Below are 22160 nucleotides of genomic sequence, written 5' to 3' on the forward strand. Positions count from 1 at the left end.
ATTCTCAGTAATTATCTTGTTTGGTCCAGAGATGTTTTCTAAAATAATCCCTCATATTTATACTTACAGATGTCTAGAGTTTCTGCTTCAAAATGATGCAAATCCATCTATCCGGGACAAGGAAGGCTACAATAGTATACATTATGCTGCTGCCTATGGCCACAGACAATGTCTGGAATTGGTGAGTTGTTTTGTCTTATTTTGCTTTTCTAACACAATTCTGATTTCAAACTCTCAGTAAATGCTTTCATTGACTCAATAAGTCACTATTAGAAATCACCTTGAGGATATTCTCTGATAAATTTTTAAAAAGTTACACTTTACTATCTGTGGCTTTCTTTGTTCCTTTTCTGTCCTTTTTAATCTCACAGCTGACCGACAGTTGACTCTTCTGTATTAATTAGGGGTAAGGAATGTGTATGGGCATAGTTGTATTTTAATTAATTATGATATATAAAATAAGTTTAATACATATTTCTGGAGTAGAACTAGCACTCCAATATTTGATGACAATATTGTAAGATGACTTATATAACCTTAGACACGTAGGTTTGTCATGCTCAGTCTCATATTTGTAGTTTAGGGAAGGAAATTGTCAAGGGCACAACAGCAGAATTTACTGGAATTTCTAAGCCATATACCTGTAGTGACCAAGACTCAGATATTTGGAATCTGAAGCTCCTCTGTTGGTTTAGGTCATGAGACCCAAACTCAAATGTTCACAGGGACTGGAAATGTGAAGTAGAGGGATAAGGTGATCTCATGTATAAAGTGATAGGGAGTAAGGAGGACTACAGCAAATAGAGCATGTGTTCTGTCCAAAAGGAGAAACAGCCAGTCAGGTCCATCTGCTTAAGACCAGGTCTCCACAGTTTCAAGAGAAGCTAGAAATCTAATATTTTTATATGAGATTTTCTGTTTTGAAAACACTGGATGAACCAGGAAAAAATATAATAAAAATAGGAACAAGTGGGTTTGTGGCTGCATCCCACCTACAGGCCACCAATTGCCATCTCCTGAGCACCACTCTTTGTTTGGCTTCACCAGATTTCACAGGTGTCCCGAACTCACCTTTCCTGATTGCCCTCCAAAGTGTTCCCTTGCCCCCTTTCTAAAGAATCCCTACTTTTCCACCGCATTCAGAGCTGTGTTTGGGGAACACGTGGACTTCATCAGCTGCACAGTCTATTGAGAAAGGCTGAGGTAGAAAGACCACAGGCCGTGGCATTAGCACCTACATGGAATGACTGGAGGATGCCCTGGCTCTGTGCTTTACCATCTTAGTTGGTTCTACTTAGGATCAGTGTTACTACATTTCTTTTAACTATGAACATGGAAAAATTCTCATAAAATTCTCCCAGTTTGGAAACAGAAAAGGTGATACTTCAGTGTTGTTTTTACCTTCATCATTCTTTTTAATTTGTTCTAATTAGTTTTATATGACAGTAGAATGCATTTTGACACATCGTACATAAATGGAGTATAGCTTTTCATTCTTCTGGTTGTACATGGTGTGGAATTATACCAGTCATGTAATCATATATGCACGTAGGGTGATAATGTCCCATTCATTCTACTGTCCTTCCTACCACCGACCCTTTCTCCTCTCTTCATTCCCCTTTGTCTAATCCAAAGTACCTCTATTCTTCTCTAACCCCCCCTCCCTTATTGTGTATCTGAATATCAGAGAAAACATTCTGCCTTTGGTTCTTTGGTATTGGCTTATTTCATTAGCATGATGTCCTCCAGCCCCATTCATTTACCAGCAAATGCCATAATTTAATTCTTCTTTAAGACTGAGTAATATTCTATTATGTATATATACCGCATTTTTCTTCATCTGTTGAAGGGCACCTAAGTTGGTTCTATGGTTTAGCTATCGTGAATTGAGTTGCTGTAAACATTAATGTGGCTGTGTCACTGTAATATGCTGATTTTAAGTCCTTTGGGTATAAACTGAGGAATAGGATAACTGGGTCAAAAAGAGTTCTAAATTGTCTTTTCTGAGGTTCTTGTGAATGCTAAAGATTTCTTTGTTTGACCTTAGGGTAGATGGCACTTTTAAATGTTTATTTAAAAAAATTTTTTTTGTTCTCCTAGTTATTTTTTCTTATGTTTTTTTTTAATTTAAAATTTTGTTATACATGACAGCAGAATGCATTACAATTCATATTACACACATAGAGCACAATTTTTCATATCTCTGGTTGTACACAAAGTAGAGTCACACCATTCATGTCTTCATATATGTACTTAGGGTAACGATGTCCATCTCATCCCATAGTCTTTCGTACCCCCATGGCCTCTCCCTACCTCTCCCTCCCCTTTGCCCTATCTAGAGTTCATCTAAGACCAGGTGGGAATGCATAGGATGTATCAAATAAGTATAATACATATTTCTAGAGTAGAACTAGCATTCTAATCCTCCCATATTCCCCCCTCACCCCACTCCCCAACCACATTATAAATCAGCCTCCTTAAATCAGAGAAAACATTCGGCATTTGTTTTTTTGGGATTGGCTAACTTCACTTAGCATTATATTCTCCAAATCCATCCATTTACCTGCAAATGCCATGATTTTATTCTCTGTTCTTCTAGTTCTTATTCCATCATAGTTCCTCTTTAGTTACTGTGGCTTCATCAAGTCACCCCAATAGTTAGTGACTTAAAATAGTAATAATCATGTGTTATCTCTCACTGCTGGGGCCAGGACTTTGAGATGACTTAGCTGAGTAGTTTTAGTTAAAGGTGTCTAGGAGATTACAGCCCACAGTGGCTAGGGTGGCACAGTCTCAGAGGCTTCTTCACTTAAGTTATTCACCTGGGCTGGGAAATTCAAACAGCTGACATTCCTTGGGCTGTGCTTTCTCCATCTGTCTCCCCCCTCCCTGCCCCATCTAGAATAGTTTTTTACTCTAGAACAGTAGTTCTAAAGTAGCTGGATATCTTACATGGTGGCTCAGAATCTAAAGGTATCTGCCCAGGGTCAGAGGAGGGAGGAGTGCTGTCTATGATCTATCTATGAAAGTCACCCAAGGTCCCTTCTGCTGCATCCATCCATGTAGCAGACATAAAATACAGAGAGGTAAAGGAGACTCCACCTTTTAAAGGGAGGAGTGTCAACCTGTGGGGGTATTTAGCATCTATTTCTCACAGGAAGATGTTGGAAGCCTCCTATAACATTGATTTTAATGTAGAATCCCAACTGGCCAAAGAGCAGTACCTCATCTTACAGATGAGCAAAAACAAGTCACAAAGGCATTAACTGATTTTCCCAGAGTCATAGCTCTAGTCAGTGGAAGAACAGCACCAGGAATCGGGATCTCTGAGATTTGGATTTCACAGGAAGTGTTTATTCACCATACCATGCTGTTTTCCATTACAGGGTAAAGCCCCAACACCACCCAGGGCTTTTAAACACTGAGCAAACACTTGGCAGGATCTGGTTAAGATATAAGGCAATATCACTCTTCTGCCTCCCAACACCATGGAAGTGGAAGTTGATGTGGACCTATAAGCAAACATGCGTTTGTGTTTAGGTCTCCTATAAGAAAGGCTCCTCACACCATGTGTGGTGGGGAGATGGTAATCAGTGGCAGAGTGAAGGCTTACTACTGTAATTACCCATTATGAGCCTGCCTTCCAAAATCTACTTAAAACACAGCTGACTTTAATTGGTTTTCTCTATGAAAACCATATGCTATAATTGGCATATGAACTTTATTACAAAGTTTGTTATTATACTCTTAATAATGTGTGCTATTTTATAGAACTGTAATGAGTGGTCTTTAATCCCACAGTATGCTAACACTAAGAATAGTTATTTTATAACACCTTCTTCATATTGGACGTATTGTTTCCATTTATTCAGAAAAAAAATTCGTTATTTCTTTTATCTGACAAAAATGTTTTCTGTCCACAAAAAGGCTTCCCAGGTTCTGTCTGATTTAACCCTTTGCTTTGATCAACACTTGCCCTGCATAATTTACAAAGACTTGGTTATTTATGACACAAAATATTCAGAAATAGGTAGGGGAGGTATTAATTGATCTTAATTTGCCCTGTTGGTTGAACAGGACTGGATTATCAGTATAAAGTGATAAAGGTGTCACCCTTGTTTGCTTTTAGGAAAGAACTTCTGTGGTTCATTTATAACACAAAATGGGATGGAAATTTTCCTGAATGATTATAGTTGGGTGGAAAGTTTTATGTATCACCATTTTGGAATGCATCCTAAAATTCCTCTTGGGTGCAGTTTGAACTAAGCAAAGTTCCTGAGGGCTGTAAACATTCTTATCCCACCCCTTCTCCATCAAAACAAAACTCAAAACAGTCTGGGTGCTCCCTCCCCTGGGACTGGAATCACAAAGCCATTTCTTTGCAGGTGTCTTATGCTCTCTGCTAGCTCACCCAACTGAATGGATTTGGGGAGTAAATGGGACAGGATGAAGGTTCTAGAAGGAGGGGAGAGGGAATAGGACCTGTCCTTGATCTGTCCTTGTTATAGGTATTGAATGAAGAAGTGGGTCTGGGGAGTGTGCTTTTCTATTGTATATTCCTTTTTTTCCTGTAGGAACCCAGTTCCTTCATAGTCCTTAAATTCCCCTTTCCTTGGATACTACATGTTAGGAAAGCAAACCAATTAGCCAGTTGCACTAGAGGAGAATTTCTAAGACTTTTTACACTGCCATGTCAAATCTTCTCCCTCATCTCACATCAAAAACACTCCACCTTCCAAGGGGTCATCATTGTTACAAATTGGACCTGATTCCATGTCAGGTACTAAAAACTTTTCATGAAAAGACCTGATCATGGAATCTCTGGTTAGCTTATTTGAGCCTCTGAGCAAAAATTGTGCAGGGAGACCTCTTGGTGATACCACAGGTTATTGGTGAGGAGTCCTGCTTTTTTTCATGTTGAAGTTTGAACATTAGAGAAGCACACCAAGGCAAGCATAAAAGCAGGGTTTATTTAAAAAGGAGTAGCACAGACTTCTCCCAGAAGGAAGAAGGGAGTCATAGCTGGTATCCTGCTATCCCAAGAAGTGAGAATGTTCTGCCTCTATACATCCTAGACTTTGTTCTTCTGACTTCTTCCCTCTTATCTCTCCCCTTCCCATGTACATGACTAGGCCTAGGAGATGCCTCAGTGGAATGGCCAAAAGATGAGAAGCAGATGGGCAGAGGGAAGGACCAAACGGAGTGATCCAGGCAGGAAGCAGTCCAGGAGACATTAATTAACAACTTTTATAACTCCCTGTGGGAGGCACCATTCCTGGGACAAAAGGAATTACCTTAGCAACAGGTTGGGGAAGGGACAGGTTATCTTGATAAGAGTGGAGGGAAGGACTCTGAAAACATTAACATTTCAATTCCTCAGGGTCAGTCTCCAACTTCCCCGACCCAAATTGGCCTCTCTTCTGTCCATCGGACCCAATCACCTATCTACACTGACTGCCTGTCTTTAATTCTGGCTTCATTGGTATTTCACATCCCTGGTCTATGCTTCTGGGCTGGAAAAGGAATAAAGTAAATGAGTATTTATCAGACCAAAGGCTTCGTCCTTTGGGAGTTGGAATAAGATTAAGTAGGATGGCGGCCCTTAGAACCAGATGATTTTTGAAATTTGTGCAATTTATATCATATTAAACGTGTGTCATTAAATTTAATGAATATTTTAATGTGACATTTAACTTAGGGTATGTTTGCTTGACATTCGTGGTTTGTGACTTCCGTCTGTGATGATCATAAGCTTAGAATTTATAAGCCATACTTTATGTTCCATGTATTTTACTGTAATCAACAAGGAACAGACATTATTTTAGTTATTTTTAACTCTACTTTCCTTATACAAACTAACAAAACTTACATTGAATTGGATCCAGGAACAGGATTTAAAAAAAAAAAAAAAGCTTCTAGAAAGTGGTATAGACCGCTTAACCTTGACAGACTAGCCAAAGTTCAGAGTTCTGCCAAGTCTACCTCCTTAAGGCCAGTGTTCTCAGCTGGTTTTGATAAAAGATGTACATCCTGTGTGTGCACCAAAAATCTGCCCATGGATGTGTACAGAGAACTGCAATCAATCATATTCAATTGGACTCAAAATGTCAAATCATAGTAGAAGGGTCTTGGCTACGAGAGCATCTCATGTCTGAATAAAATGTGTGTGGAGTGGAGGAAGGGACCTGGCAAAGGAGAGCTCCAACCCTGTATCTGGAATACATTCTGTCTGACTCTGAAAAGAAAAATCAGGGAATCATACCCCTATTTGGAATTTTTGAGTTTTTGTTGGCATATGATTTTTCTTTTACAATACTAGAGATTTATATGTGAACCTAACAATATTTGTGGCTTTGTTACTGAAATGGAAAAATGTGTGTGCCAGTATAATTACATAAATTGCCTACAGAAATTTAGAGATTGTTTGGAAACTTGAGGACTCTGATTAAATTCAGTCTAGGATTTTGCCAGGCCAAATCACTTGGAATTTGGCTCCTTTCCCTGGACCTTCTGCAAACTTGAACTTCAACTGTGAGAGTAAGTGGGGGGGGGGGGGGTGTGTGTGACAAATATTCCTGCATCTATATTCTAAGAGTTTCTGGAATTCTCTGAAGACAGTTATGTTTGGGGCAATTAAACACTAAAATTATGCTGCTTTCAAATGAACTACTTAGTGTTTTAGGTTATTTCTTGTGTTTATCACAGATTTTAGGAAACCATTAACACCTGGCTCTGGATAAATATATTTGTCTGTATAAGGGTGTACCTACATTGGCAATGTCTAATTAGGCTTTCTCAATACTAAGAAAACAAGATACAGAAAAAGATTTTTTAAAGAGGAGAGCTACTAGGTGATCATCTGAGGACAAGAAGCTAAAAAAACCAGCAAGTTTGAATCCCAGCCCTAAACAAGTCTTTGATGTCTTTTTTTCTGTCCCCAGAGGTGCTACTTAGAGATGGGCTTGGGGCTGTACATGAACTTCTGACAGGCAGACTTCTAATGGGCAATGTTCTCTGGGAACCTCAACAATGCTGGTCTTGTTTTTTCTTCTATTGATTTTGGTTGGAAAGAAACACAAAATCTTGTGAGGAACTCTCATTAAGGGAGGGGGTGGAGGATGGGCATAGATATTTTGTTTGCCGCTGAGCCTTCTTACAGCTATGAATGTAAGTTCATAAATTTTGAGCTACAAGTTGAATGTGGATCTATATTTGGAATGGTGACATAGGTAATATGACAAATGTCCTGCTTATTTCTTTTTCATGTGGCAGTGGAAAAAAAAATGTTTTGTCTTTACCATGAACAAATTTGGCAATTCATGAAAGAACCATTCACCAGGATGTACTAAAATAAACAATTTCAGTTTTACCATCAAATGAGGGCCCAGGACAATGCCATTGCCTTTGCATTGCAAAGTGAAATACTAGTGTTTCACCCTGGCCCCTTCCCCATTTTTAAAGTCAGAGTTGGAAAGAGCAAGAAGCTTAAAATCACAGAGAATGAATATATATATATATATATATATATATATATATATATATATGTATGTATGTATGTGTGTGTGTATATATATATATATATATATATATATATATATATTAATTGCAGTTGGACACAATACCTGTTTTTTATTTATTTATTTTTATGTGGTGCTGAGGATTGAACCCAGCCACCTCGCACATGCTAAGTGAATGCTCTACCGCTGAGCCACAACCCCAGCCCCCGCCTCCCGCCCCCCAAATATTTTTTTGAAGTTAGCTCTACTCTGATTCCTACCACCTGCATAATGGGGGAGAAAGGGTGCTTTCTCTTCACTCCAGGTCCCAGTGAAGAAGTTTCAAGGAGATTGCTCAAATATCTGATATGTGTCCCCTGCATTTTGTCAGGCACAGAGGACTAGCATGTGATAAATCTAAATACTGCATGACTCTGACCAGAGCTTGCTTGCCAGGCAATTAAATAAAAAGAATGCTATGTTTGAAAAATCACTCCACCCTGAACAATGATGGGTCAAAGTATATGTTTCCCAATGCTCAAATGTAATCTAAGGATAAGAGCTGGCCTGAGGTTCTCCTGGATCCTGCTCAAGAGGGCTGCCTGTCACAGTGGGGAGGCCCAGGATTCCTAAAATGGAGGGAAGAGTGTCAGCTACCAGCAGAGGGGTACAGGGAACTGCAGGAAAGAGGTGTCTATGATGGGGGTTGGTGGAGCACCCACCTCAGCATCTGAGAGAGAAACAATTATAAACATCTGACTAAGTAAGTCAGGATATCACTGTCAAGGGTGATCATTAGTAAGACCATTGTGCCAGCTGCCTGTGTGTCCTCTTTTTATCTGTCCCCTTTGGTCCTGGAAGAGGCAGAGGCAAAGGCAGAGGCAGAGACAGGCATTGAGGGAATGGGAGGAGAAAGAAATCTAGACTGGGAACAGAGAAGTTGGCCTTGGCCCTTTCCCCAGTGCAGCCTTTGTGGGAAGGTAAAGAGAGGCACTGATGTTAAACAGTACTTAGGGTTTGTGGTCATTACACTGGAATGGGTGTGTTAATTAACAATGTGAAGTTGTGTTTGTCACTAAAATGTTCTGAGAGCTTTGTATTCTTTGTTGGAGATTTTATCTGAGGTGGCAGGAAAACAAAGGAGCCTCATAAATAAGATTGTACCTGGTTTAGGGAAAAGGAGAATAGAGTTATTGTTTGATTATACTCATGACTCACTGGCTCAAACAAAGACACACTTACAGTCATTATCTTAGGAAAGATTAACACCCAGCTCTAAAGAAAAATAAACTGCTGTCCTTTAAATATATGTGAATTTAAATGTCAACTTTATGAGACATTAAGGTTCTAATAATGTCAAGAACATATTCGGCACCAGAAATCGTTGAATACACTGATGAATGGTAAAGTTTGATTTAGAAATAAACTTTAAATACTAGCTTTTTAATAATAAAATTTAAATACTAGTTTATAAGTATCACGATGACTCTTATGTGTTAGGAAGATATTTCACAGAAAATGACAGGTGGGAGAGGAAATGAAATCTGCATTTCTGGCAAATGGTCTTTTCTTCAGATTTGATTATTTCTCAATACCAACTCATTTTATTGCAATATCACCTTCATGTTTTTCTTCTTCAAGATCTAAAAAGTTATACTAACATGTTCAATTAGTAAAAAGACACTCGTTACATTAGAAGTCACACACACACACACACACACACACACGCACACATCTCTGTACTTTCTTCTAGATGGATAATGAGAACTGAGGTATTCAGGGAATAGGCATTACTGCTCCTGATAGGAAAGCATCTAAGGACTCAGTGATATAGGACAATGGAAGATTTCTTTGAAGGGAGAAGACAGTTTAAAAGTTAACCTAAAAAACAAAAACAAAGAGACTGACCTTTCTTGCCTCACCCCCTAGCACTCCTTCCTTCCCTCACTATCTGCCTGACTGCCTGCCTTTCCCTTCTTTCCTCCTACTCAGTCACAAACCTGTTAGGTAGCTCTAACCAGGACAAGAAGGCATCCCTGTTGGGGATGGATCCTTAGGAGGAGGATGTCAAGAAAGCATCCCAGGAAGGTTTGGAACCCCCTCAAGGAAGGTGACCTAAATGTGTTTATATCAAAACACAGCTTCCATATATATGAAGCAAAAATTAAAAGGGTAAATAGAAAAATCCACAATTATAGTTAGAGACTGTAACTTCTCTCTCACAACAGTGGATGGAACACCTAGACAGGAGAACATCAGCATGTAGAACACTCAATAAACCATCAACCAAGAAGTTCTAGTCACTATTTACAAAACACTGCACCTAACAACAGAAAAATACATATTTTTTTCAAGTGCCCATTCACTGAATCATAAAACAAAAATCAAAAAAAAAAAAAAAAAAAAGGAATTGAAATCACAATGAAATAAAATTAGAAATCAGTCACAGATAAATACCAGGAAAATCTCCAACACCTGGAAATTTTAAACAACAGATTTGTAACTAATTCATGGGTCAAAGAGAAAGCCTAAAGGGAAATCCAAGAAACACATTACACTAAATGAAAACAAAAGTTCAACAAATCAAAATTTGGGGACTCAGCTAAATTAGTGTGCTGAAAAGAAATTTGTAGAACTAAATTCTTATGTTAAAAAAGAGGAACCAATCATCTAATCTTTCTCAACTTGATGAAGAACAGCTATCATCATACTTAATTGTCTAAGACTGAATGCTTTCTTCCCAAAATCATGAAAAGCAAGTATTTCTTTTTTCATCACTCTTTTTCAACATTTTGCTGAAAATTCTATTCAGAAAAATAAGGCAAAAAAAGGAAATAAAAAGCCATAGAGATAAGAAAGGAAGAAATGAACTCTCCCTATTTGTAGAAGACATGATTATCTCCTAGAAAATCCCCCCAAAATCAACAAAAATCTTTTAGAATTCTTAAGTGAATTCAGCAAGATCACAGAATATAAGATAAACATACAAAAATCAATTATAATTTTAAATATTAGGAATGAACATGTAGACACTAAAATTTAAAATAAAATGCTATTTGCAGCTACTCAATAGAACATGAAATATGGGGCTTGTGTGCTGAAAAACACAAAATGCTGACCTTAGAAATCAATGAAAATCCTTTAAAAAGGGGGAGAGGGAGGTATACTATGTTCATGGATGACAGGACTCAACACAATAAAGTTGTTAATCCTTCCCAAATTAATCTGTAGGTTTAAGGAAATTCATATTAAATTTCCAGCAAGATTTTTCTTTTTTGTAGATAGAATTTTTTATTATAGATTTTTCTAAAACTTATATGGGATGTCAAAATAACTAGAAAGCTGACACAATTTTGAAATATGTGGGAAAAATCAATCTACCTAATCAAGAATTATTATATAGCTATAGTGATCACAACTTTGAGGTATTGGTAGGACAGACATACAAATCAAATAAATAAATAAATAAAACCAAATAAAGACTTAATTGATTTTGGGGTCCAAATATGCCCAATTGATTTTTAACAAAGACAAAAATAAATTAATGTAGAAAATATAGTTTATAATACATGGGCTAGAAGTAGTTGAAGATTTGTGGGTCAATTAAAAACTTTTGACCTAAGTCTGACATTGTACACAAAAATTAACTCACAATGGATTCACATACTTAGATAAAGCATAAAACCTAGACAAATCTGGGCTGGGGATATAGCTCAGTTGGTAGAGTTCTTGTGTTGCATTCACAAGGCCCTGGGTTCAATCCCCAGAACCAAAAACCCACAAAACAACAACAACAAAAACCTAGATAAATCTTCAGGATCTATAGCTAGGCACAAGCTCTTGACAGCAGTTTTTAAAAATTGTAAAGTTGGATTTCATCAGAATTAAAAACTTTGTGAAAGACTCTGTTAAGATGATCAGAGGACAAGTTGCAGGCTGGGAAAAAAAATATTTATTTGCAACCCACATATCTGTCTAAGGACTAGTATCTAAAATCTATTAAAAATTCTCAGAATTCAACAGGTAAGAAAATAGTCCAAAATGTACATTTCACTAAAAACAATATTCAGATGAAAATAGGTACTTGAAAAGATGTTCAATATTATTAGCCATTAGAGAAATTCAAATTAAAACTTCAGTAAGGTCTCACAATTAAAAATTAGTGACACCATCAAATGGTGGTGAGAATATAGATCACTTATGCACTACTAGTGGCAATATAAAATTGTACAGGCACTCTGCAAAACAGTTTGGCAATTTCTTAAAAACTAAACATGCAACTTCCATATGACACAGCAGTGGCACCCCTGAGCATTTAATTTAGAGACATCAAAACCCAAAACCCATGCATATATTTATAGCAGTTTTATTTGTAACAGCCAAAAGCTTGAAATAACCCAGAAGTCCTGGGTTATGCTGGGTGAAAGGTTATGCTGCAATACATTCACATCATGGAATACTATTCAGCAATAAAAAGGAACAAATGATACATACAACAATCTACAAGAATCTCCTGTGAGTGAAAAAAATCAATCCAAAAGTTAACATACTGTATTATTCCACTTATGCAGTGTTAATGAAATTGCAAGTTATGGAAAGGAAAATAATTCACTTAGATCTGTCACTAATGGATAAAGTGGGAGGTTTGGGAAGCAAATTGGTGTGACTATAGAAGGGCAACATGAGGGATCCATATGGTAATGAAATGTTCTATAACCTGACATTATCAAGGTGTCAGTATTGTGTTTCAATATCCTGTCTGTGCTACTATAGTTGTATAAGATATCCCCACTGGGGGAAACGGAGTTAAGTGTACCCAGGATATCTCTATACTATTACTTATAATTGCATGTGAATTAATAATTATTTCAGAATTAAGTTTATTTGAAGAATACATTTATCTATAGAAAACTAAACTACTTTAGGAGAAAATAAGCAGCTTGGTAAATGAAGTAATTTAGCCCTCAGCTACATTGCTTTAATGAAAACCCGCATGGAAATGCTACTGGAAACCCAAATTGGTAGCTAAGGATGTTTCACCTCTGCCATTAGACTGGGTACTCTAAGAAAAGCAACATTCTCACTCAGTTTTTCTGAAAAGCAGTCTAGCAAAGGGGTGCAGTGTGCAGGACCCAGAGCCAGATCAAATTCCACTTCTGCCTTTGACTAGACTAGCATTGTGACCTTGGTTGGCTTCTCTGTACCTTAGTGTCCTCATCTGTACAATATGCATAATGATGGTACCTATCTCATGTGGTTGTTGAGAAGATTCAATAAATTAATGCATGGTTAGCACCTAGAGCCATGCCTATATCACACAGTGAGCCATTAACTTAATTCTGCATCTTTAACATCTACATCATAGTGAATGGTATTCACTGTGAACACAAAGTGTTTGTTTTCTGAAAGAGTTAATGTAAGATGTAACTACAAGCTGGGCATGGTAGCTCAGGTCTGTAATCCCAGGGGCTCCAGAGGCTCAGGCAGGAAGATCATGGGTTCAAAGCCAGCCTCAGCAATGGTGAGATACCAAGCAACTCAGTGAGACCCTGTCTCTATAAATAAAATATGAAATAGGGCTAGGACTGTGGCTTAGGGTTGAGTGCCCCTGGGTTCAATCCCAGGTACCCCCCCCCAACACACACACAAAGATGTAACCACATAGCTTTGAATGTATAATATTTTTTCCTGCAGAAAATTAGCTTTTTGTTTATTTTATGTTTTGATGTTAAAATCAATTTGTATTTTCTAAATATATAAACAGTATATATACTGCAGGCAAGAAACATTAGGACAACCGAGGTGACAAAGCAGCCTTGGATTAAACATCGTCTTTGAATAATCCCCTAATTCAGTTTTTCATGTGTGCTACCAAAGAGTTATCTTTAACCAATACCTTGAATGCTAAGTTGTTCAGTATTTAAATTATACTAGCTCTTTAGAAAGACCACCTGAACCCAAAATTAGTGCATGAAGCTCACTTGTCCAGCCTGGTCCACTCAAATTTCTCCTCCAGAATGTAGATGACAGCTGCTTTTCAAAACTCTTTTCCTCTGGGGAGAAGCTTTTCCATCTTTATTTCCAACCTCACTCTCCGCCCTGATCCAGGCTCATCTATCACATTGCCCCATGGACCTGCCTATTCAGAGGACTTGCTGGAACCCAGAGTAGGTCTGAAATTTATGGCACCAAAGCTCATAGAAATCTGATCAACAAAATAAGGTCTTCAGACCTTCATCCCTTAAAAGAATTAATCCCTCAAACAAATGAAAACCCTAATTGTCTTTCAAAGCCTTTTCTCATGGGGAAGATTTTTTAACAACCATGCTTATTGTTTTTAATAAAGTCATGACAATGCACTTGTATTGCGAGCATATTGGGCGGGTGGGGTCATCACCTCAATTAATTTTTTTTATTGTAAATTTCAAAAAATATTTTAAAATTTGTTTTAATAAGTAATATATGACAGTAGAATGCATTTGTGCACTTTGATATATCATAATAGATAGGATATAATTTCTCATTTTTCTGAGTGTGCATGTTGCAGAATCATATTGGTCATGCAGTCACATATGTACATACATTATAATGTCTGTTTCATTCTTCTATCTTTCCTATCCCCACGTTCTCTCCCCTCCCCTCCCATTACTTCCCCTTACCTAATCTAAGGTAATGCTGTTCTTCTCTAGTGGCGCCTGCCTTATTGTGAATTAGTATCTACATATTAGAGAAAACATTCGACCTTTGGTTTTGTGGAATTGGCTTATTTAACTTAGCATGATATTCTCCAACTCCTTACTTAATTCTTAACAACAGCATTGCAAAGTAGCGTCTGTGGTACAAAGAAACTAAGTAACTTTCTCTGGATCATAAAGCTCCTGTGATAATAGAGCTCTGTCGGTCTGAAATCTAACTTGATACTTTTAATGTACTATACTGTCAGAAAGACTAGAAAATTCCAGACTTACGAAAAACAAAGCTATCCCAGAGCATTTGAATTTCATATCAACCAAGACAGTGAGAATTTTGTCAGAAGACCAGAACCACCCTGTAGCATTGCCCGCTCAGCGATGGGCAGACCCACCCCAGCTACAGCTGTCCAGGCCATCCTGGACATTTGAACTGTGCCGTGCTAATCCCTGGACTTCTGCTTGTATTTTTATAAAAGCGCCCTTACTTAGACGCAGCCTCCTCCTGGAATCTCTACTCAGCATCTTTGTAACAGCTGCTGTCAGCTTGGCATTGCTGTTCTTGTGATCACAGCTGCCAGGGATGACCCTTTCCAGCTAGAGCAGGGAAAGTGACTTCGCAGCAAGACTGTTTCTCCAAAGATGCCTTATCCCTAGCAGCTGCTAAGAACTCCTTGCTTGTGAAGTCGAGACCAGGTTCCTGTAATAATCCCTTCTCTTCTTGACCCTCATTCAGTTACAGAAAATGTAAAAGCCTGGGCATTTTTTAGTCAGAGTACGAGCTTACATACACACCTGTGCTTCCAGGTCATGGAGTCATGATGCTCCCCAAGAACAAAGAGCCATTCTAAGATTCCAGAGAAGGATTGAGGCCGGGCCATCCGTAACAGCTGAAGGAATATTTGGAAAAAGCAAATCCCTCAGCAATAACAGAGATTTATTTTTTCATATGAGCAGATCCCCACAACCTACGTGGTAATATCACTGGACTTAAATTCTGTGAGCCATTTAGCACTGGAAAAGTAGTTTTGTTAATATGAAAAAATAAGGTTCACTTCGTCACTGGGAAGGCAATTTAGTATATTTTCATAATCTCATAGCATTTTTTTCTAGGAAAAAATTATTCTTTTCAAAACACATGCTATATTTCCTACAGAATATATTGTTTACATTTCATAAAGATATTTTTTAAAAATTTATAGCAATCTATTTTGGGTCCTAAATTCCTCACATTGATCTGAAATAAACTAGTAAGAAATAACCCGAAGAAATCATTTCAGACAAGCAGTGTGTTTTTGGCACCATTCTTTTTTAATATATATATATATATTTTATGAAGGGACTGTTAGAGTTAAGATGATATTTAATTGCCAGGTACAGTGGCACATGCCTGTAATCCCAGTGTCTAGGAGGCTGAAGCAGGAGGATCATGAGTTCAAAGCCAGCTTCAGCAATTTAGCGAAGCCCTACACAACTCAGTGAGACCCTGTCTCTAAATAAAATATGAAGCGGGCTGGGGATGTGGTCCAATGGTCAAGCACCCCTGGGTTTAATCTCTAGTACCATAGATAGATAGATAGATAGATAGATAGATAGATAGATAGATAGAATGGTATTTAATGGGTCAGTATTTCCTGTGTCTTGGCCAATTTAAGGCTGTACTGGGTGCTAGCAGTTAGCAAAGTTCAGATCAGGGTCTACCTTTCAGCTTTTACAAGTTTATAAACTTTATTAGTTTTCCTTATTATTCACTTAAATCTAAGAAAGAATATCCTTCATGAATTTACTTTGAAGAGTCTGACTGCAAAGAGGAACAGGGAATTCATGTTTATCTTCAGCAGCTATGTCCCCTTCCAGGAAGAGATCCAGTTTTACAAATTGTATTAAGATCAGAAGTTTTCTTGTTGAGTGTAGAATGAAAATCAAAAGAATTGAGTGTCAAGAGCACAAGCTCTAGTGATTTCTGATCCTTATTCAAGACCCGTACCACACCAATGAGAATATCTTTAGCACCCTGTCCAGGAGTCCTATCCTCTAGACAGGGCAGGGAAACCCTCGCCACTGATGCTATTTTTCCTAGACTCCATGGAAACTGACCTGCTAGACCAGTAGGACAACTTCCAAAATGTGACTTCTCTTATATTACCTATCTTTAGGGTGGCTACTTTCAGAAATATAGATAATAGGAGAATGTGCTAGAAGCTGTAACTGACAGAAATATGTGAGGTATGCTATTACTTTCGAAGATTGGGAAGTAAAATATGTACAATATACATATTGCTCAAAATATCAGCCATATCGCCTAGTTCTACAGAGGTTAATAATAGGATTATGTAACTATCCCCACATTATTTATCTGGCCCTGTCCTTATAATTTAGTAGCCTGGCCCTGCTTCAGTTCCCTCTGAAGAGCTTTGGCATGGTTCCCATGTTCCCTGTGCACTTCTAGCAAGCATAGAACACCTATGATCTCCTTCCTCTCCTTGTCTTGCTCTCTGTGGTGGTATTTTCTATTACTGTTTGCACATCAAAAGCTGTTGGGTTGCAGATGTCCAGTAAAGACACTGCTTCTATTAATGCCCACCCAAAGCAGTTCAGAGGCTACATATGTCTGCTAGTGTGTGGAGTTTATGCTCAACCACCTCCTGCAGAGCACAGTCCATTCCCTGATACCTCCCCACCTGACAACTCTGCCTAAGCTTGTGAGAACTTGGCCAGAGGAGGAGCCAAGTGGTACAATGGACAGTTCAAGACTTCCAGGCCTGAACTGAAATACCAGCTCTGCCATTACCTCCCCACAAGCTCTATCAACATCTTATTTCACTTCCATGAGTCCCCATATCTTGCCTAATCTGTCAAATGGAGATGAGGTTATTCTGAGCAGTAAATGGAAGAATGTAAGTAAATCCTCAAAGAATTAAAAGTGAAACTACCATCTAGTCTAGCAATTCCACTTCTAGGTATGCATCCAAAAGAAATAAAATCAATATCTCAAAGAGATATCTGCAGTTTTATATTCAATATAACATATGCACAATAGTCAAGCTGTGGAAACTAAGTGTCTGTTGATGGATGGATAGATAGATAAAATTTGAGATATACACATACACATGTTGTGTACAACAGAATTTTATTCAACTTTTAAAAAGAAGGAAACCCTGCCATCTGTAAGAACATAAATGAATCCTGAGGACATTATGCTAAGTTCAATAAGCCAGACAAAGAAAGACAAATGTTGCATGAACTCGCTCACATATGAAGTCTAAAAAGGTTGACCTCATAAAGACAGGAAGTAGAATGGTCCCTGGAGGGGAGAGGGGCATTGGGGAATGGAAGATGTTATGCAAATGATATGACGTTTCATTATGCAGGTTAAGTTCTGAAGACTCAATGTATAGAATGGTGATTAATACTGTTATTGTATACTTGAAATTCGCTAAGAGAATAGATCTCAAGTGTTCTCAACACACACAAACACAAAAGGTAAGATGGTGGATGGTAACTAGTTTTATTGTGATAATCATTTCACAATGTATACATATTTCAAAGCATCATATTGTACACCTTAAATATATATAATTTTGTCAATTTTACCTTAATAAAGCTAAAAAAAGGAATATAAGTAAAGTGTCTATAACAGGTACAAGGGTCAGTTATTATCATCTGTGCATTGATATATCTTAATTGATGCACCTTATCTCCTGGACACTGCTGTTTGCCATGTCTAAAAAAAAGATGAAGAACCTATTGTATCTGGAAACTATTACTATCCAGTAATATGAGTCAGAATTATATATATATATATATATATATATATATATATATATATATATGAAAAAATATAATACTTGTTCTGCTGGGATTCTGTATTTCTGTTATTGACCAAGATAGAAGAGGCACAGGTGACATGCTATGAGAGTTCAGGGGAGGGCATGGCCCATTCTGGGTTCAGTAGCTAATGAGACACTGTCACTTGTCAGCATAATGTGCTTGCTATGTTCCCCTCTTTAGACTTGTTGTTTTGTCACCCTGCCATTTGTGTGACTGTAGAATAGTAGTGCAAAACTCAAAATGAATTAAATGATGGAGAGTGGGAGAAAATGTTTGGACTTGGTTTGATATATTTCAAGTACCTCATTTTCACAATATCAGAGAACCTGTTTCCATGATTTTTTTTCATTTAATGATATTTGCATTGCCTACTAAATAGAAAAGTTGTAATTGACACAGTACATTGGAGCAAAAGGAAAATAGATTCTGTGTCTGAAATTGGGCTGCTGAATCCCATCACCATCTGGGATCAGCCATTCATAAAAGATTAAATGTGAGGCAGGCACGTATCTGAGTACATGTGTGTCAGTCTCTCCCATCTGTTTTAATTTTGCTTAAAATAATAACAGCTTTTTTACCCACTTGCTTGAATCTGTTCTGATTCTTTTAATTTTCATTAGCCAGAAGTAGTCTTTGTGGTATTTAGCTAGTGTTTCAGACTCGCAACAAGATTAGCCTTAATTGGATCAGTAGAAATTTTCTTTAAAGTGCTTTATTTATTGACTGAGATAGAATCACTAAAATGTTAATTGATGCTTAGAATAGGAAATTTATACTGTATTTTAACATTTAAAAAACAGTGCCCAAAAGGACAGTCGTGTTCGTGTGCACAGACTGTGAGGATTAAGAGCAAGCAAGCAAAATGTCTTTCTGAAGGATTCTTTTTCATTGCATATTTTTAAAAAATTAATAATTTTAATATTCAAATCTATCTCTTTTGTTCTCTTTTTCTACAGCTTTGTATCACTGTCCTTCAGCTTCTATATATCCTTCTCTAACCCACTCCTATCCTTCCAATAAAATCTCACTTGCCCTAGGCAAATAAATTTCACCTTGAGCTGAGGCAGGAAGTAAATTAATACAATGATCATATAATTCAGGGTAACTGGGAATATCATCTAAATGAAAATTATCATTGATTAAAAGAGGTAACTCTTAAACTTGAGAATCGCTCTCAAGTCACCATGGAAACATGAGGCCGGTAGTATTGTTTTTCATGGTAACACACAAAGAACTGTATATGCTTAGTAAGTGGAATTGCTCATATGTGACACCGTGATCCTGAATATTTTACAGGGTTGACTGCTTGTCACCATTCCAATGTGTCTGTCACTTCATGCAATCAAATATTTTACAGTGCACAACTTGAGCTGACTTACCTCTGAGATGAGTACTTTTGTTGATAGACATGTGGATAATTGACAGGGGGTAAATATATCTTAAATAGTACGAAATCCAGGAGACTGCTGCCTTTTATCTTAGATGCTGATTTGTAGTGATTAGGTCTCAAACTTATATAAAAACTCTAATAATTAAACCCCCTAGAGACACCATTCACATTTTACCAGTGAACTGATGTTGGGAGATGAAAAATCAAGCTAAATAACATCAAATCTAAGTTTCTGACTTTTATTAAAATTACCTATTTTTCTTGTATGTTATCGCTTCTCTGTTTAAAAAGGCTTTAATTTGCAGAGCACAGAGAAATAACAATTCTATGCTTAAAAAAAAAAAAAGCCTAAAAAGATTCACAGTCTTATGCAGGGAGGCACCACTCTGAACCCCCAGAGTTCAGCTCTGGTGATTTTGTCTGCTAACTTTGAGCCCTGTTTATTTAAGTATTTGGTGACTCAGGCGTAGGATACAGCAAATAATTCCTGGTATGTGCAGTAACTGCAATCCCAAAAAAATTTTCCAGGTAGTACTCAGAAAGAAAATATTCTTTACTGTTGAAATAGAAAAGCTATTGTCTACAGTGGCACCATCTGGCGGTTTCATTTTCAATGTCATTGCATATGTATTAAGAACAGACAGTGTACCAGGTATGGCTCACTATAAAGTGGACCCAGCCCCATCCTATGTACTTAGCATACATCATGACTGGCAGAAATGCAGGAAATAAAAGAATGAGTTACTCTGTGGGCAATGTGTGTTTCTATAAGTCTCTGTCTTATTTCAACCTCCTGAAATGTTCCTATTTTATTAAGACACACAAAAAATTAGAAGCAAAAAGAACTGTTATGTGGTTGCATCAATGTATATAAACTTTAGAAGATTATTTTTAATATTCTCTACAGTTCTTAAATTGCCCAAGGTAGAAGCAAAAAGAAAAGGATATTTTTTAGACTGAAAGCTTCCATCAAAAAGAACTGACAGTTCTAAATTCAGGGAACAAAATGTTGATAAATTAAGTGCAGCAATATAATACATCAAAACTAAGTGAGGCTACTCTAGGAATGTAAGGGTAGTTTAGCATTAGAAAATCAGAATAATTTACCACATTACTGAAAAGGAGGAAAATATCAGATAAATGTCTTAATGTAGTAAAAATATTTGGAAAAACTCAATGTCCTTTTATATTTAAAAAAATCTTAGCAAACCAGGAATAAAAAGGAACTTTGTTAATCGAATAAAGGTTATCAGTAAAATATTTCTGGCAGATATCATACTTGAAATACTTAAAGTTTTTTTCCCATATAGTGGTAACAAGATAAATATGCATGCATCTCCTCTTTTCAACATTGGACTTGAAGTTCTAACTGGTACAATAAGGGAAGAAAAAGAAAAAGAAGTATAATAGATAGACTGCTCCCCTTGATTTCTCCACCTTGGATCCTATGAAAATGATACTTTACATAGCCAGAGATTGCAGATGTAATTAACTTACAGACATTAAGATAGGTGGTAGGTTACTTTAAACATATATAGTGAGAAGTTGGCCTTTTCTTCCAACTTTATAGCATATACAAAATTCAGCTCAAGATGGATTGATAAAGATATGTTTTATATATACAAAGCAATGATGTTTCTACATACCAGCAATGAAAACAAACTTAAAATATTTCCTTTACAAAAATGTTATCATTTACATTAGCATCTAAAATATTAAACAATATTATTATATAATTGTTCCATAAAAACTACCAAACTCTGAGAAAAATTAAGAAAACCTAATATAATGCCTTTACTCTAACCATATACAAGGTTAATATTTTTAAAATCCATTGCTTTTCTATAGCCCAGCACTATCAAATAGAAAATGAAATTTTGATAAGGCACCACTTACAAAAAAAATAACAACTTTTCCATAGCATAAAAGTATTAAATGCTGTTACCATAAACTTTAGTATGTAATAGGGAAAAGTTAAAATTCTTCTTCAGTGCATGGGAAAACATATTCATAGATTAAAAGACGCAGTATTGTAAAGATAGCAACTCTCTTCAAACTGATTTGTAGATTCCTCAAAATCCCAGTAGGATGTGCATGGACATGTATATATGTGCAAATTGAAATTTATTTTTTAAATTTTATATGAAAATGCAAAAGACCAAGAATATACAAGGCAATTTTGAAAAAGAAAAATCTGGGGACTTAAACTTCCAGGTATCAAAGATCTGTTATAAAATTATAGTAATGGAACTAATATGGTGTTAGAGCAAAGGGAGGTAAACTAACCAAAGGAATGAAGTAGTGAGTTGAACAATAAACCCACATATGTATATAAGTTTTATATATACAAAGCAATGATGTATACCCCTTTTGTCATAAATCAGAATACCATATATATGACATATGGTACCCTGATTTATGACAAAAGGGGTAGAAAATGGTCATTTCCCTAAATTGTTCTAGGTTAATTGAAAAATCATATGGGGAAATGAATATTTTTTTTTTACCATACATAAAACTCAATTCAAAATGGACTACAGATCTATACGTGAAAGGTACAACAATAAAATTTTTAAAAGATACATAATAGAACAACTTTATGCCTCAAAGGGAAAGATTTCTTGAATAAGATGCAAAATTATAAGCTTTTAAAAATAAAAAGTGGACATAATAGACTATATTCATGTTAAAATTTTCCTCACAAAAAGATGCAATTCAGAGATTACAAAGACAAGCTTCAAAGGACAACACATA

At 36.7% G+C, this 22160-nt stretch overlaps 1 protein-coding gene across 3 annotated transcripts in view; it reads left to right on the forward strand.

Moving 5' to 3' along the window:
* Ankrd44 (ankyrin repeat domain 44) overlaps nt 1-22160 on the forward strand; it is a 298968-nt gene that overhangs the window by 217661 nt on the left and 59147 nt on the right. For all 3 annotated transcript variants that reach the window (XM_027924996.2, XM_027924997.2, XM_071618968.1), the window contains one exon: nt 70-181. In XM_027924996.2, the coding sequence (XP_027780797.1) occupies nt 70-181 (112 nt within the window). The remainder of the gene's footprint in view (nt 1-69; nt 182-22160) is intronic.

The sequence above is a fragment of the Marmota flaviventris genome, chromosome 11 (genome assembly GCF_047511675.1).
Source record: "Marmota flaviventris isolate mMarFla1 chromosome 11, mMarFla1.hap1, whole genome shotgun sequence".
Lineage (NCBI taxonomy): Eukaryota > Metazoa > Chordata > Mammalia > Rodentia > Sciuridae > Marmota > Marmota flaviventris.